Source organism: Crotalus tigris, unplaced genomic scaffold (genome assembly GCF_016545835.1).
Source record: "Crotalus tigris isolate CLP2741 ecotype Arizona unplaced genomic scaffold, ASM1654583v1 scf7180000018028.428039, whole genome shotgun sequence".
NCBI lineage: Eukaryota > Metazoa > Chordata > Lepidosauria > Squamata > Viperidae > Crotalus > Crotalus tigris.
The window spans coordinates 310,906-325,070 of record NW_024096785.1 but is presented as its reverse complement, the minus strand read 5'-3'; the positions used below and the strand labels follow the sequence as shown (position 1 = coordinate 325,070).

The following is a 14,165-nucleotide window of genomic DNA, read 5'->3' as shown; positions in this document are numbered from 1 at the left end:
GATATTTATGAAACAAACAGCTATGGTGAAAATTAATCTATGCAAAAAGTTAATATGATCCCATTTTGGAAAATATAGGTGTTGCACTGTCCCAGGCACATTTTTCTCCTTTTAAGGAGGCAACATTTTTTTTAAAAAAAAATATTTTAAAAAATATATATTACTGAATTGCTCTGAAATAGCATAGTGAAATTGCACAAAGGGCAAAAAGACATCCTAGGGAAGAGTAAGGTCTATGGAAGTTAGGATGGAGATACTCTTCTCAAGGACAAAACATTCCTAGCTACAAAAGGGATAACATGAGCTGATGTTGTGATTTATAATTCATCTGCCTGGATGATGCTTGTAGACTTAGATTCACAGAGCAAACAATGAGCAAATTTCTGAGAAATCAGACAAAATGTACACATTCAATTTCTGAGCTTGCCAAGGTTTAGTATTAACAGTAGACAATATTTGTAATCTGGAAATTATGGCTGCCACCTGAGAACATTGCTGATGAATTCAGGTGGATCTTTACGTTCCTGTTTCCATCTACTTAAGACAATCATTTACCGTTTTTCTTGGTTGTTCTTTTTTTTTTTTTTAGAAATATCCTTTATCGACTAGATGACAGGAAACAGCAATTTTCAGTACTCCTGGAGGCAGCAGAGCACTGGAAGTTACATCAGTCCAATGAGACTCTACAAGCTATCTTGTCAAAAGTGTTCAACAGTTTCAACTCAGCTCAGGTTTGTTTCAAAGCAGGACTTGAGATCTTTGAGGCCACCTCAGTGGGAAACCAATGACAAACTTGGCTTTTTGGCATCTGCACACACGCCACTAAGAATCTTGTTTACATTTTTCAGAGGAAGACTTTGGATTGGGCTTGAAATGATATATGGTTGAAATCTTTTTTTGATTTCTCAACTTTAAAAAAGGAATCCTTGTTTCGAGGTACGTTATTGTAGCCCTAGATAATGCTAAAGCAGCCTTTTGCACTGTTGAGAATTTATTGCATATTTCTATTTTTGGAATAGGTGGATATGGGTAGCTGTATGTGTTGATAGATCAAGAATCAAATGAGGAAGTTTTGTAATTGGATAACTAGAAAATAATTCCACACAGTTGATCGAAACTGGAAGAAGAAATTAAGGCTCTCTTACGTTTCCTGTAATAGCCTACTGCATTTCTAATTGCACATAGAAAAGACATGAAATAATCCTTCCCATTTCCATTCTCTTCCTATATGGAATACCTGAGCTTCCATCTTTTCACTTATTTGCAATTATTGGTCAGCTGTGCCTAGCAGTTTTTTAAATATAAAGCCAACATGCAAGTGCATTGACTAGCATTTGCCTAATGTTGCCATTCTGCAGCAAAAACCGTTTGTGAAACATTTGGCACTGGAGATTTCTGTTGAACGATAGCAAAAAAATCCCACCTATTTGTGAACAGGAGCCATGGAATCTGATAATAAGTGGTTGACCATGGATGTTTTCAGATTTCATAGAACACCCGATTCACCAACACCTGATTCTTGATTCACAAGTGAACTTTAATTGAACAGAACCTCTTGTGGAAGATTCAAGATGAAACAGAAAGAAAAATGAAGCATTATCCTACAGGAAACAAAAGAAGCTATTATTATTATTATTTATGATTTATGCACAACAGTGATACCATCATACATAGGTGTGAAAGAAAAGTAGAGACCAGCCATTGTGAAAGAGGAAATGATCCCTAACTACACCCAGACAGGACCATGCCTGGTTCTCAACCATGGCTACAGACCACCAAGACTTAACTCAAGATTTAAAGCGCTAGACTGTATCAAATATTCACAGACCTCCTGTGATGACATTGCACACACACACACACACATACACACATGAGTTCCCTGAGAATCACTGCCCTATGAGATATCCTGGACAACTATAAATGAAAAATACGTTGCATAGATCAGGAAACTAAAATCAAAATGTGTCTTGATGGCATTTTGCTGAAAATCTCCAAGAAAAAAATAAGGAATGGATAAAAATAGTCAAGGTATTCAAATACTAAAAAGGATGCAACTGAAAATATAATAGCATCTCCATGCTGTTTTTGAAACCAGAGCCATGTAGACATCAAGACATATGCTTTCCCATCAAAGCCATAGCCTTCACTATGCATATCCTGAAAGCAAAAACTTTCTTTATTGTGTGACAGGTAAATATTGCATTCCACTGCCGTTATTAATTCAGTGTTAAGCTTTAGGTTTATGCAGCTGTCTGGTTTGAAAGGAAAATGTTCCGCTTTTCCTCTTTCAGCTCCAGAAAAGATGAGTTTCAGTTTCATTAAGTTTAATGAAAGATTGCATGAACCTATAGCACAGTTTTCAGGCACGTGTAGCCTATCCCAGAAAGCGTCACTTAACTTGCCATAAACTGCAAATGTGATTGATGTTGATGGGGAAACAGGTTTTTCAGAGACTCCTGTTTGATAATCCAGGAAGAGAGAGAGGGGGAAAAGAAGGAGGGGAGAGAGAGAAGGAGGGAGGGAGGGACACACATACACAGACACACACACACACAGAGAGAAAATCACTCAGAAACACATCCTCATTCTTTGTAATAAAATTTAAACGAAAATCTCTTTTGTTTCATTTTCAGTGAGGCAGGATCCTCCAGAATTCTAACTAGGAAGGTCCATTTAAATATAAATGAAATGAAGTTAAACTTATTTTTTTTGATCCTGCTCTTCCACACGCTACACATACATCAAATGGCACACTTAACTCAGAAAAGAATGATGTGCCTTTCCCTTTGCTTTTGAACACCATTCATAACCATGAGTATTCAGAAGCAAATTTTCATTGATTTCGATGATATTTTCAGCTAAGTAAGCATCCTTAAGCTTGCCTGCTTTGAATGAAATCTCTTCTGAGACTATTGGGGTGGCATTAATACAGCAGGATGGCAACTAAATCATATCAGGCAATGTCATTTGATTTCATTTTGGTTCTGACTCAAATATAGATTCAAATTTCTCTTAAAATAATATGTCATCCAGATTCCTGAGGCATTCTTTATTACTTTGTCATAGGTCACATGCCAGGATCTGGCAAAATGAATGCAGTAGTGAATAATTCTAACAACCAATAAACTTTATAGCTTATATATTTGTGTTTTTAAAGTGGTTGAAAATGAAATTGTAATAAATAAGCTAAAATTATTTTAGTGCATATTTTAGAGGGAATCATAAAAAAACAAACTACAATCAAATCAGACAAGTAATACTGTGTGTATGATAGATTATAAATTGTTTTGAATAACTTAAGGAAAAAAAACATAAAATCTAACAGTTCTCTTGCTCTCTCTTCTTCATTCTAAAACATAAGAAAAAGGCATGTTTATCCACCTACCCACCCCATCATAGGTAGGGACCAGCAAGCCTTCACTGAAGCATGAATTGCTTTATTGATCAGTGCTGGAAGCAAAGACAGACCTCAAGAGAGGAGCCATTGCAGCCCCTTTTTATAAACGTTTGCAAATTAAGTACAATTAATTTGGCTTTGATTCATTAATTGCGTTTCAGTATATATGCATTAATGGATGTGGGAAATAGGTCAGGACAGTTATGTAATGGATTTTTATACAAGCTACTTTTGAAAAACAATGGGTCAAAGAAACTACCCTATATGCCGGCGTATTATGCGACCCGGCATATAAGACGACCCCCGTCTTTATCGCCGAGCTGCATTCCTAGAACGTCGTCTTATACGCCGGAAACTACCAGTATTTCTGGCGTATAAGACGACTCGGCATATAAGACGACCCCCATCTTTGGCGCCGAGTTTAGCGCTTCCGGAAGTCGTCTTAAACGCCGGCATATATGGTATATCTGAGATTAGTCTGTTCCCCTCACCTTCACCTAAAAACCTCAAGTTAGAACTTAATCCTTTCCTGGCCTAGTTTGCATACTTGCAGTTAGCACTTTGATTAACTTAACCAAATGTAAGATTCTGAGTATCCCTAATGCCTAATTATGTATTGCTTAATTTCCTGCACATAAAAAACAGGCAGAGATTCCATCACACTGTTGCAGTGATCAATGCTGACCATAACAGGAGATAATTGTGGCCTAGGAAAATATCTTTTGTTTTACTTTGGGGTTGTTTTTTTAAAACAAAAAACAAAAAAACAAAAACAAAACAACTACTGAAACCCAAATGGCTTGAGTTGGTTTGGGGAGTCAGTGCTGATCTTTATGGTTCAGGTCAGGATAAAACATAAGTAACACACTTCATATGTATCTGAGAAAACAGGATTTATTCAGCTCTTGGCTGCCACACATGTTCACCACAAGGAAGGTGAAAATGTGCAAAATGGCAAATGTAGTGATTTTGGCCTTCTAGCCCAGATAGATCTGTTTTCTCTTTATGTAGGTGATTCACCATTTGGGGATTGTGGACTTACTGTTTGCACTGATAAATTGGTATAGATTTTGAAGTCCAGTGCACCCATCACAGTGCTCTGTAAAATACGATCTTCCCTACAGTGACTCCACAATTTGCCTTTAAGAAGGCATTTGATAATTCATTAAGCTTACCATCATATGTCAGTCAGTGGGAATTTGTATGGAGTAGCAGTTGCAAAAGCACTTAGACTTACTGTAAATGCCGGCGTACAAGGCGACCCGGTGTATAAGATGACCCCCGTCTTTATAGCCGGGCCGCATTCCTAGAAAGTCGTCTTATACGTCGGAAACTACCAGTATTTCCGGCGTATAAGACGACTCGGCGTATAAGACGACCCCCGTCTTTGGCGCCGATTTCAGCGCTCGCGGAAGTCGCCTTATACGCCGGCATTTACGGTATATACCACTTCACAGTGCTTCGCAACCATCTCTAAGCGGTTTACAGAGTCAACATATTGCCCCCAACAATCTGGGTCCTCACTTTACCGATCTCAGAAGGATGGAATAGACATATGTAGGATTGTACTATAAAAATATCTCTATCCTGGACAGAACTTACTATGTTTCCTAATTGCCTTTTAATTTCTTCTGATTACTTGATTTCCTGAGTTGTTGATGATGCATTTAAATGAGTCTGAATTATATATTTTCCTATAAAAAGATAAAGTCTCATTCCAGTTCATCTTGACTTTTGTTGATATCAGGGTTTGGTGATTTGGTGACCTCAGGGTCCTTTTACTTTGGACTGTATGGATTAAGTCTCAGCAGGTAATACCACCTAGCTGACTTAGATCTCAAAAAAAGCTGATTGGGCTTGCAAAGTACTTGAATTTGGAAACTATCAGGAAATCTAGAACTGGAGGGGGAGCTTGGAGAGAGAGATCCTGGAAAACTATTTAGGTATTTTTTTTAAAAAAAAAATGATTGTTGTTTGCATCTAATTTTTACTTATAATTATTATCATATACAGTATAGGGAAAGTAAAATATGAGAATAAGAAATAATAACAAGGAGAAAGGATTACTGACTACTTAACTGCATAAATCTCAAAAAGATTTTAGACAACTGTATGCTTTAACATCTAGGGTCCAAATTTGGCCATCTTGCTTGCCAATAGATTTATTGTGCAATTCTATATATATTTACTGAGAGATGAGTATCTCCAATTTCAGCCTGAGTTACTTCTAAGGGCATTTATTCACAAATAAGCTTATGTAGCCTAAAATGGGCCCTTTATTGGTGAGCCTGAGTAAAATAACAACATTGGAGTGGAAGCAAATAGAATTGGCCATATCTTGAATAGTTGCGTGTAGTTGCTACTTACATTTCTTACACTCTCCAGGAGAGATTGCTTGTTAATGCAATACAATGTAGCATGAAAATATGCAAGGAAATGGGTGATGCAATTTCAGCTTAAAAGCTAATCTTTTAGTGCAAGAGTCCCCAGCCTCCAGTCCGTGGGCTGCAGCATGCCAGCAACCGGTCCACACAAACAAGCAAACCCCATTTGTGAGATGCAGACAGCACACAAAACCACGCACCCTCTCTCCACAGAACCGGTCCCTGGTGCCCAAACATTTGGGGACCTCTGCCTTAGTGTATTCACATCTAGGCCTCCCAGCCAATATCAGAAATGCTACTGTAGATAGCAATAGCACTTAGACCAGTGGTTCTCAACCTTTCTAATGCCGTGACCCCATAATACAGTTCCCCATGTTGTGGTGACCCCCAAGTGGGTGTGGCCACCAATAAGAGGGAGTAGGGCAGCTGGGGAAAAGGGAAAAAAATGGCGGACAGCGTGGCTTGGTGACCCCCATGAAATGGTCGTTTGACCCCAAATGGGGTCCCGACCCACAGGTTGAGAACCACTGACTTAGATGTATATACTGCTTCACAGTACTTTACAGCCCTCTCTAAGCAATTTACAGAGTCAGTATATTGCCCTCAACAATCTGGGCCCTCCTTTTACCAATCTCAGAAGGATGGAAGGCTGAGTCAACTTCGAGCTGATCAGGATCAAATTCCAGGCTGTGGGCAGTGAATTAGCCTGCAATATTGCATTCTAACCACTGTGCCACCACGGCTACTGCACTAGGATTATCCTAGACGATAATCCTAGTGCAGAGTAGAAGAATGTAAGGTTCACCACTCTAAATTGTACGTTAACTTCAAATCTTACTGGAGATGAGGCTATTGTGTAGGGTCTAATAATGCAATCCTCTCTTGATCAGCAAAAATGAAAGATGGTAGTATACAGAGTTAATCCCTATCTCTGGGAGCACTTTTTCTGACTTTAAAGTACATGTCATATAATGCAATGGGATTATTTCCTTTATTGTCTCTTTATTATATAGTTACTGTAGGACTGCAAGACTAAGTGGAAGGAGTAGAATGAGATTTTTGTAATAATATTCCAAAGGAGCAATACATCTGCTTAGTTGTTTTCAATGTTCTATCAGAATCACTGGTTGATTCAAAGAAGTTTGATCCACTTCTTTGAAAACACAAAAGGTTTTACAAAGCTGGCTCTCTGAAAGGGGTAGAGAGGAGACTGGTAGCTTTTGACATGATTTTTATGTTAAACTTTGCTGCTTCAATATTATGTAAAAAAGTTGGATATCACAACTTCCATGGCTATAGAAACTCCTGTTAGAGCCATTGAATTTACTTCTCTATTCACAACCCTCAAAATGAATGCAAGGCAGGATTTGAGGAAAGCAGTGCTTAAACCACATTAGGAGCTGATTGACATACTCCTTCCGCTTTCCATCCTCCCTCCCCTCCCCAAGTGGAATTGCATAGGGAGAAAACATTGCAAATCAGAAACTAGAGAAGAAGGGAATGAATCTTTCTCTCCTTTTATTTCTCGGCTAAAATGTTTCTCAGATGTTCTTTGCCTTCAAAGACAGTTTTTGCAGTAAACAGCCTCTTGAGAGACAATGGGAGTTACCAGAAGAAGATTTTAGCAGGAAAACAACATGGCAAAGAAAATTATCCTTTGTCGTATGCAAAAGGTCTCTGGTTCTTTCTACAAAATGGAAGGAAATAGTTGAAGTGTAGTTTTAAATATGAGCACTTGTGATCACTTGTAACTTGGCCTTGACTGTGCCATGAGGACATTGGCGTAATCCTACTAAAACAAGAAGTGTGATATAGGTTTTCAGCCTTCTAAGACTAAAAGATGAGTATTAATGTTTGAATGTACATTTGAATTGCTCTCCGAGATGTCTTCTTGAAAAGTGAGAGAATGAAGATGACCATGTGTACTCCATAATGCTGCCAGTTGACAGTGCATAGAATCACATAACCCCATTTTCCCTTTCTTTATGAGAAAGGTTTGGGACAGATATTATAGGTTGTTTTTGAAGGTCATCAAACCTTAGTTGGTTTCATCTCATTTGCCTGCTCCTTTTTTCTCACACCTGCTGTCAGGCACATATAGAAATGGGGGTTTCAATGGGAGGGGGATTAGGCACTTTCTGCCACTTTTGTATATGTTACCAGCAATGTGTGACATTTTTAGGTAAAGTATGACATGTCTGCATTATTTTAATATGCACTTTTCCTAAGCATTGTATATAATACATAGACATTATGCAGAATAATAAGAACTATTTAGGCAAAGTATGAAAACAAAGTCAGGAAAAGGGTTAGGGTTAGGATTAGGGTAACCCTAACCCTGACCCTGATCCTAACTCTATCTCTTTATTGAAAAGACATTTATAAAAATGAAGGAAGAATGCAAAAAAAAAAAAAAGACAGGACTTACTGAAAAAAAAAAAAAACAAGAGAAAAGGACCAGTATTGACCTATTTGTTGCAACAAGGAAGGCTAGAATGGCATTTTAGCAGGAGTATTTTATACTTTGTCAGTTTGCCTTTTGGTTTTCCATAGAATACCTAGGAAAAGTGCGAAATATTAAGCATTTCACACTTTGATGTTCCATTTTTGGCACTCTATAGATTTCCTAGGCATTCTATAAAATTGCCCAATTTCACACATTGACGGTAACATATATATTTTATGACTTACATACATGTAGGAACAGCAAAATTTGCATTGTGACTTTCATAATTTTGATAGAAGTTTTGGATCCTGCTTATGCCTCCATCTATATTACAAACCGAGTCTTTAATTATTCTGGAAACTCTTGTTCCCTGTCTTTGTGTTTTCAGAGCATTACTGGACTGCAGGAGTACTTTTATTTAATAAAATAGAAAAAAAAACTAATGGGAAGATAGGAAGGAAGGAAGGAAGGAAGGAAGGAAGGAAGGAAGGAAGGAAGGAAGGAAGGAAGGAAGGAAGGAAGGAAGGAAGGAAGACTATATATCTGTTTTTACACCTATATATGTACATGACATTACACTAAGTTTCAAAAGATGATTATCGTACTTCATATTTAATTGTAACTATCCATACATAACAGATTACTAGCATTCACAATCCTCACCATGAAATGAGAATTCCAAGTGTCTGGCTAGCAGGAGACCAGCTAAGGTAAGGGCAAAGCATCAGAAAGATGGATGGTAGCTGATTATATTCCCTCTGCAACCTTTCTAAAGTCAAGCAAAAGAAGTTGATTGCCTTCATGGATTTGATTAGAGGGGCAATAAGAAAATGATGCTCTCTTGCTTGTCCCCTCTCTTCCCTTCGCATTGAAAATGGAATAAAATTATAAATGGTTGTTTTCCATATATATGTTTTCCATCTTGAAAGTCAATGCATAATTTCAATCCATGTGCTATATAATTGGTATCCTGCAGTGGGCTGCAGGAATAATTCATGCTGTTCCCTGAGAAGGTCTCAAGATTTGTCTTGTACAAAGAGGGAAAGATATACAGCTTGAAACCTTTGTGCAAAACAGCATTACTTGAGAACACTAAAGAACCCTACTTTCATTCAGTTAAATCGCCGTGGTCAAGAAACTATGAGCACATCACTTTCATCCTTATTTCTTATCATTGTTTTCTTAGTTTGTCTATTCATATACACAGCTACAAAGGAAAGCTACTTAATGAATTTGGAAGCATTCTCATATATCCTCTAACCATAATATTGCAATTTCTACAATGGGGCTGACAGCACAAAAGTTCCACAAACTTCCCAATACATCACATTATATGCAGAGCTTCAATCTAGGTTGCACTAAATACATTGAAATATTGTATAGAGTTGAGAAAGAAGGCCACTTATGAAAATTAGGGACCAGCTTTCCTTGAATTTTGCTAAGACATTTACCTTTTATCCCATATGCTAACATAGTTTCTTCTCCCTTTACCTGAAATTTGAAATGTGCTCCTAGGTTTGTCCCATGTAAATATATTGATACCAATACATGAAGATCTTAATACAGGTAATCCTCAGTTTACAGTACATTTGCAAATAGGACTAAAATTGCTGTTGTTAACAATGTGGTTGTAAAGTGTAATGTCACATGACCATGTCACTTAGTGATGGTAGTTCCAACAGTCTCGGTTGCAGTCATTACATGAGAACTTCATGTGAACAGGTCTTCCGATTTCCTGCTGGCTTCCCCATTGACTTTGCTTGTGGGATACCAGCAAGAAATGTTAGAAATTGCAATTATATAACTGCAACATTGCTACAACATTGTAACTGTATGATTAAAGGGATGTTGCGACAGCTGGAAATTGAAGTTCTGGTCATAATTACCACTTGTTGCAAGTTTTAAAAAAAATCACAGAACAAGGGGTTGTTATTGTAAATGAGAACCACCTATATTTTACCTGCAATCAGATGCTAGATGCTGGGTTGAATAACATGACTATAGATCATTCACATCATATGAAGTTTACACAAAGAAGTTGAGTAGTAGTACTTGCTTATGATTCATTTGTATTATACATATTTCTGTGAAGAATTATTACAATAAAACACTGATATATCTTATGTCGTGTACAACACCCTCAAGTGAATAAACAAGCCATTTTAAAATTAAAAATATGGTTTTATTATAGAAATTATAGACTCAATACAATGAATCTAATGAACAAAGAGATTTTGCAATGTGCAATGGAAATTTAATTTTTATAACTACTTAAAGTGTCTTTTTAGAATCTGGAGATCAGAATTTTTTAAAAAAATACTTTCTTGGTATTACTTTCTATATTTTTATAAAATAGAATATAGCACTGATATATTGAAATAATTTATACATTCAATATTTTGATTAAAAAGTGTATATCTTCTATTTTATATTTCAGTGATGCTTATTATACATCCACACGCAAATATTAAGAACTGGAATGTTACAAAATGAAATGACAGCAATTTTGATTGTAATTATTAGTTCGGTCCTGAATTACACTTTTCTTCCTTCAAGAAAATAAACTGACATAATGATTTCAATCTAATGTATGATGCATTGATTTATAAGCTGAAAAAATGTGTTATTTTAACAAACTGCTTATCAATAAATTATATTTTAAATTTCTGAAGATGTTGGCTCTTTTTAATTTTGAGCTTACCATTAAATCTGACACCAGCCAGAGCATAGAACAACTCAAAGAAGTAGTACAAGAACAGAAGATGTGGAAGACCTGGCCCATTGAATTACCAAGAGTTGAACACAACTGAATGGATATGATGATGATGATGATGATCATCATCATCATCATCATTAATTTTGTGCTAGTTTTCAGGTACCCACTCCAGGTCTAGATGGTAAATCAAGGGTCCTTGGTGCTCTCTGATCTTAGTTGTTTTTTTGTAGACATTTCATTACCCAAATTAGGTAATGTCATCAGTGCTGAGGATGTTACCTAGTTTGGGTAATGAAACATCTGCAAGAAAACAACCAAGCTCAGAAAGCACCAAGGACCCTTTATTTCAATCTTGAGCTACAAATATGTTCCTTTATTGAGATGGTAAATCTCATTCCCTCATTCCCTCTTGGCTTAGCTTCTAGATATAGACTTGGCAAAATGGCCTCTGAAATGACATGATGCAGCCGAACAGGATCCTTATGAAGCCCCAGTGAATGGCTGAGTGTCCTCTGTCAGCATGAGTGTAGTTTCTCCCATGCACCCATGACAGGTTATACTGATTGCTTCTTCTATCTTATATTTCAATTGAATTTTTGCCCTGCACTTGAAGACTCTAAAGACAAAACAGATGTTGCTTGTTGACAGAACTGGCATCTCTGCCCTGAAAGCTGCCCGGCTGTCAATTTAGCTCTCAAGTATTATACAAGGGAAAAAAAAAAGTCCTACTGCATTCTCTACTAATGAAATTAAAGCCCAATTGATTCAATTCAACCTTGCTAGAATATAAGTGGTAGTCAGTGAAAAGGAATTAAAAGCACACAAGCACACATATTCAAGACTGGAATAATGTAGGCTCTTCAGATCCTGCAAATTCATGAGGAGGATCCACATATCATATCAGATATAATGCTCAGATTGGGCTTCACATAATATGTAAGCTCAGCCTTCTTGGCTTATTCAATAAATTGTGGTTCAAATAAATCATGGTTAGTATGACATTCTATCTGGCCATAGTCTCATATGACAATCTACAATAGGTCAGAAACATTCACCTTGTCCAGCTTTAGACATTTATTTATTACATTTCTGTTCCACTTCTTTGTCATTATGGCTATTAATATGCCTACACCAGACACTAACATAGGGTCCTTAAATTCAGACATCCTCAGCTTCAATGTACACATTTCCTTTGCTGGATCCAAATGTTTTTGCTGTTATTCCCCTGGAGATTATAAAAAGAAGAAATTCTCAGGAACAAATTGTTAAGCATCTCCTAGATTAAAAATCAAGGGTCTGACTGGGAATCAACACTTGGATTTTAAGTATACAACAACAACTGAGTTCAAAATTTTCATTGCTGAGCAAAACAGTGACCCCATTTTGTCATTTGAATTTTGAAGTTGCAACTTCAAACTTACCTGTAGACAAAAATGATGCCCAAGGGGGTTTATTTATTCACTTCTCTCATTCATCTCTGTGTTGTAATGAGTTGATTTGGCTTTTTTATGCTATCTGGGGATAGGGCTCCATTTTGCTTTATCAAAAAGAAAACCAGGAAGGCAATTATAACTTCTGTCTAGAGGAGGAGTGGTTTTAAATTGCTTGGATATTATAAGACAAATGAGCATTGCAGAGATTCCAGTTAATTACACTAATTAAAGGGGGTTATCTAGTCCTTGATCATTCCTGACAGTGGTATAGTTTAAGCAATGAAGAAGAAAAAAAATAGAGAAAAAGAGAGGGGAAAAAAATAGTGTCAGATGTGACCATTGCTAAATATATGTGTTCCTGGTGAAGGTTAATAAACCTTGCATTGGCCATGGAGATCTAAATGCAACTCAAATGGGGAGATTTATGCAGTTCTTGACTTACAATCATTCACTTAGTGACCACTCAAAAATACAATAGCAGTATAAAGAGTGACTTATGACCATTAATTCATACGATAATTGCAGCATTCACATGGTCATGTGATTAAAATTTGGACGCTTAGCAACTGGCATGTACTTATGACAGTTGCAGTGTCCCCGGGTCATGGGTACACCTTTTGCAACCTTCTGACAAGCAAAGTCAATGGAGAAAGCCAGGCTGACCTAACAACCATGTTGCTAGCTTAACAACTGCAGTGATTCACTTAACAATTGTGGCAAGAAAGGTCATAAAATGGGGCAAAGCTCATTTAACAACTGTCTTGCTTAGCAGTGGAAATTTTGGACTCAACTGTGGTCGTACATGGAGGACAACCTGTAATTCAAAACTCTATAACTGTATTTTAAGCATGCCGGTTTGGCTCGTGTTGAATTTAAGGCTATAGTAACTCTACCTGAGGCCTCAACCTCATTGAACAGTTTCTTTCATTCTTTGCTTGGGAGTAAACTGTATTGATTTCTGTATAAACACAGACAGTACTGCTGTATACATGTCCTCTCTGACAAATGCAAGACAATGTATACAATGAAAATCACTGCGCAACAATATGCTCCAGACACTTTCATTCCTCAGTAAAGAAAAATAAATCTGACTTCAAGAAGGGGAATGATATGAATTTTGCTGTTGCAAAGCAAGGTCACTTTTCAAGCAGTAGAATACAGAATGGAATTTGCTCTTAATGACAAGAATGCATCTAAATACCACTTATTAAGGAGGTTCCTCTGAATACCAGTAGCTAGGAAACATAACTCTGAGTACAGATCCTGCAGAATGCAATTTTGAATAGCTTGGATACATACTTGTGAATATCAGTTGCTATGGAATAAAGATTGGAGAATGCTATTACACTTAGGCTATGCTGTTGATTTCACACAAGGCTTAGAAGTTGTTTGATCTGATTGTCATGGATTATGAACTGCCTACTTAGTACTGTATACTTAAGCACATAAGTAGAGGCACTGAGAGAGAATAGCAGGCATAGCATCCATCAGACAGAAGATGGACTAAATGACAAATCAGAATATAAATTTTGCTCTTACATTTTGAATGAGACATGGTGAAGTACAAAAGGGCAGACTTTACATTGTGATATAACGGACAACATTTCATCATTTGATATTATCATGATTGGGAATGGATGACTATGGGAGCAGAATCCATTTCTGCAAACAAAGCTCTAAATCTTAACCTTTGAAAGGCAGTTAAATACCAATGACACAGGAAAAGCATTTTTCATCTAGATACCACTTTGTAGCATTCCTAGAACTTAATATATATTTAGAAATACAG

At 36.9% G+C, this 14,165-nt stretch overlaps 1 protein-coding gene across 1 annotated transcript in view; it reads left to right on the top strand.

Moving 5' to 3' along the window:
* LOC120309498 (inactive N-acetylated-alpha-linked acidic dipeptidase-like protein 2) overlaps positions 1 to 10,898 on the top strand; it is a gene marked incomplete at its 5' end in the record, with an annotated part of 113,205 nt that extends 102,307 nt beyond the window's left edge. The window contains 2 exons of the mRNA XM_039346801.1: positions 590 to 731; positions 10,665 to 10,898. Of these exons, the coding sequence (XP_039202735.1) occupies positions 590 to 731; positions 10,665 to 10,667 (145 nt within the window). The remainder of the gene's footprint in view (positions 1 to 589; positions 732 to 10,664) is intronic.
* Between the last annotated feature and the right edge of the window lie 3,267 nt (positions 10,899 to 14,165).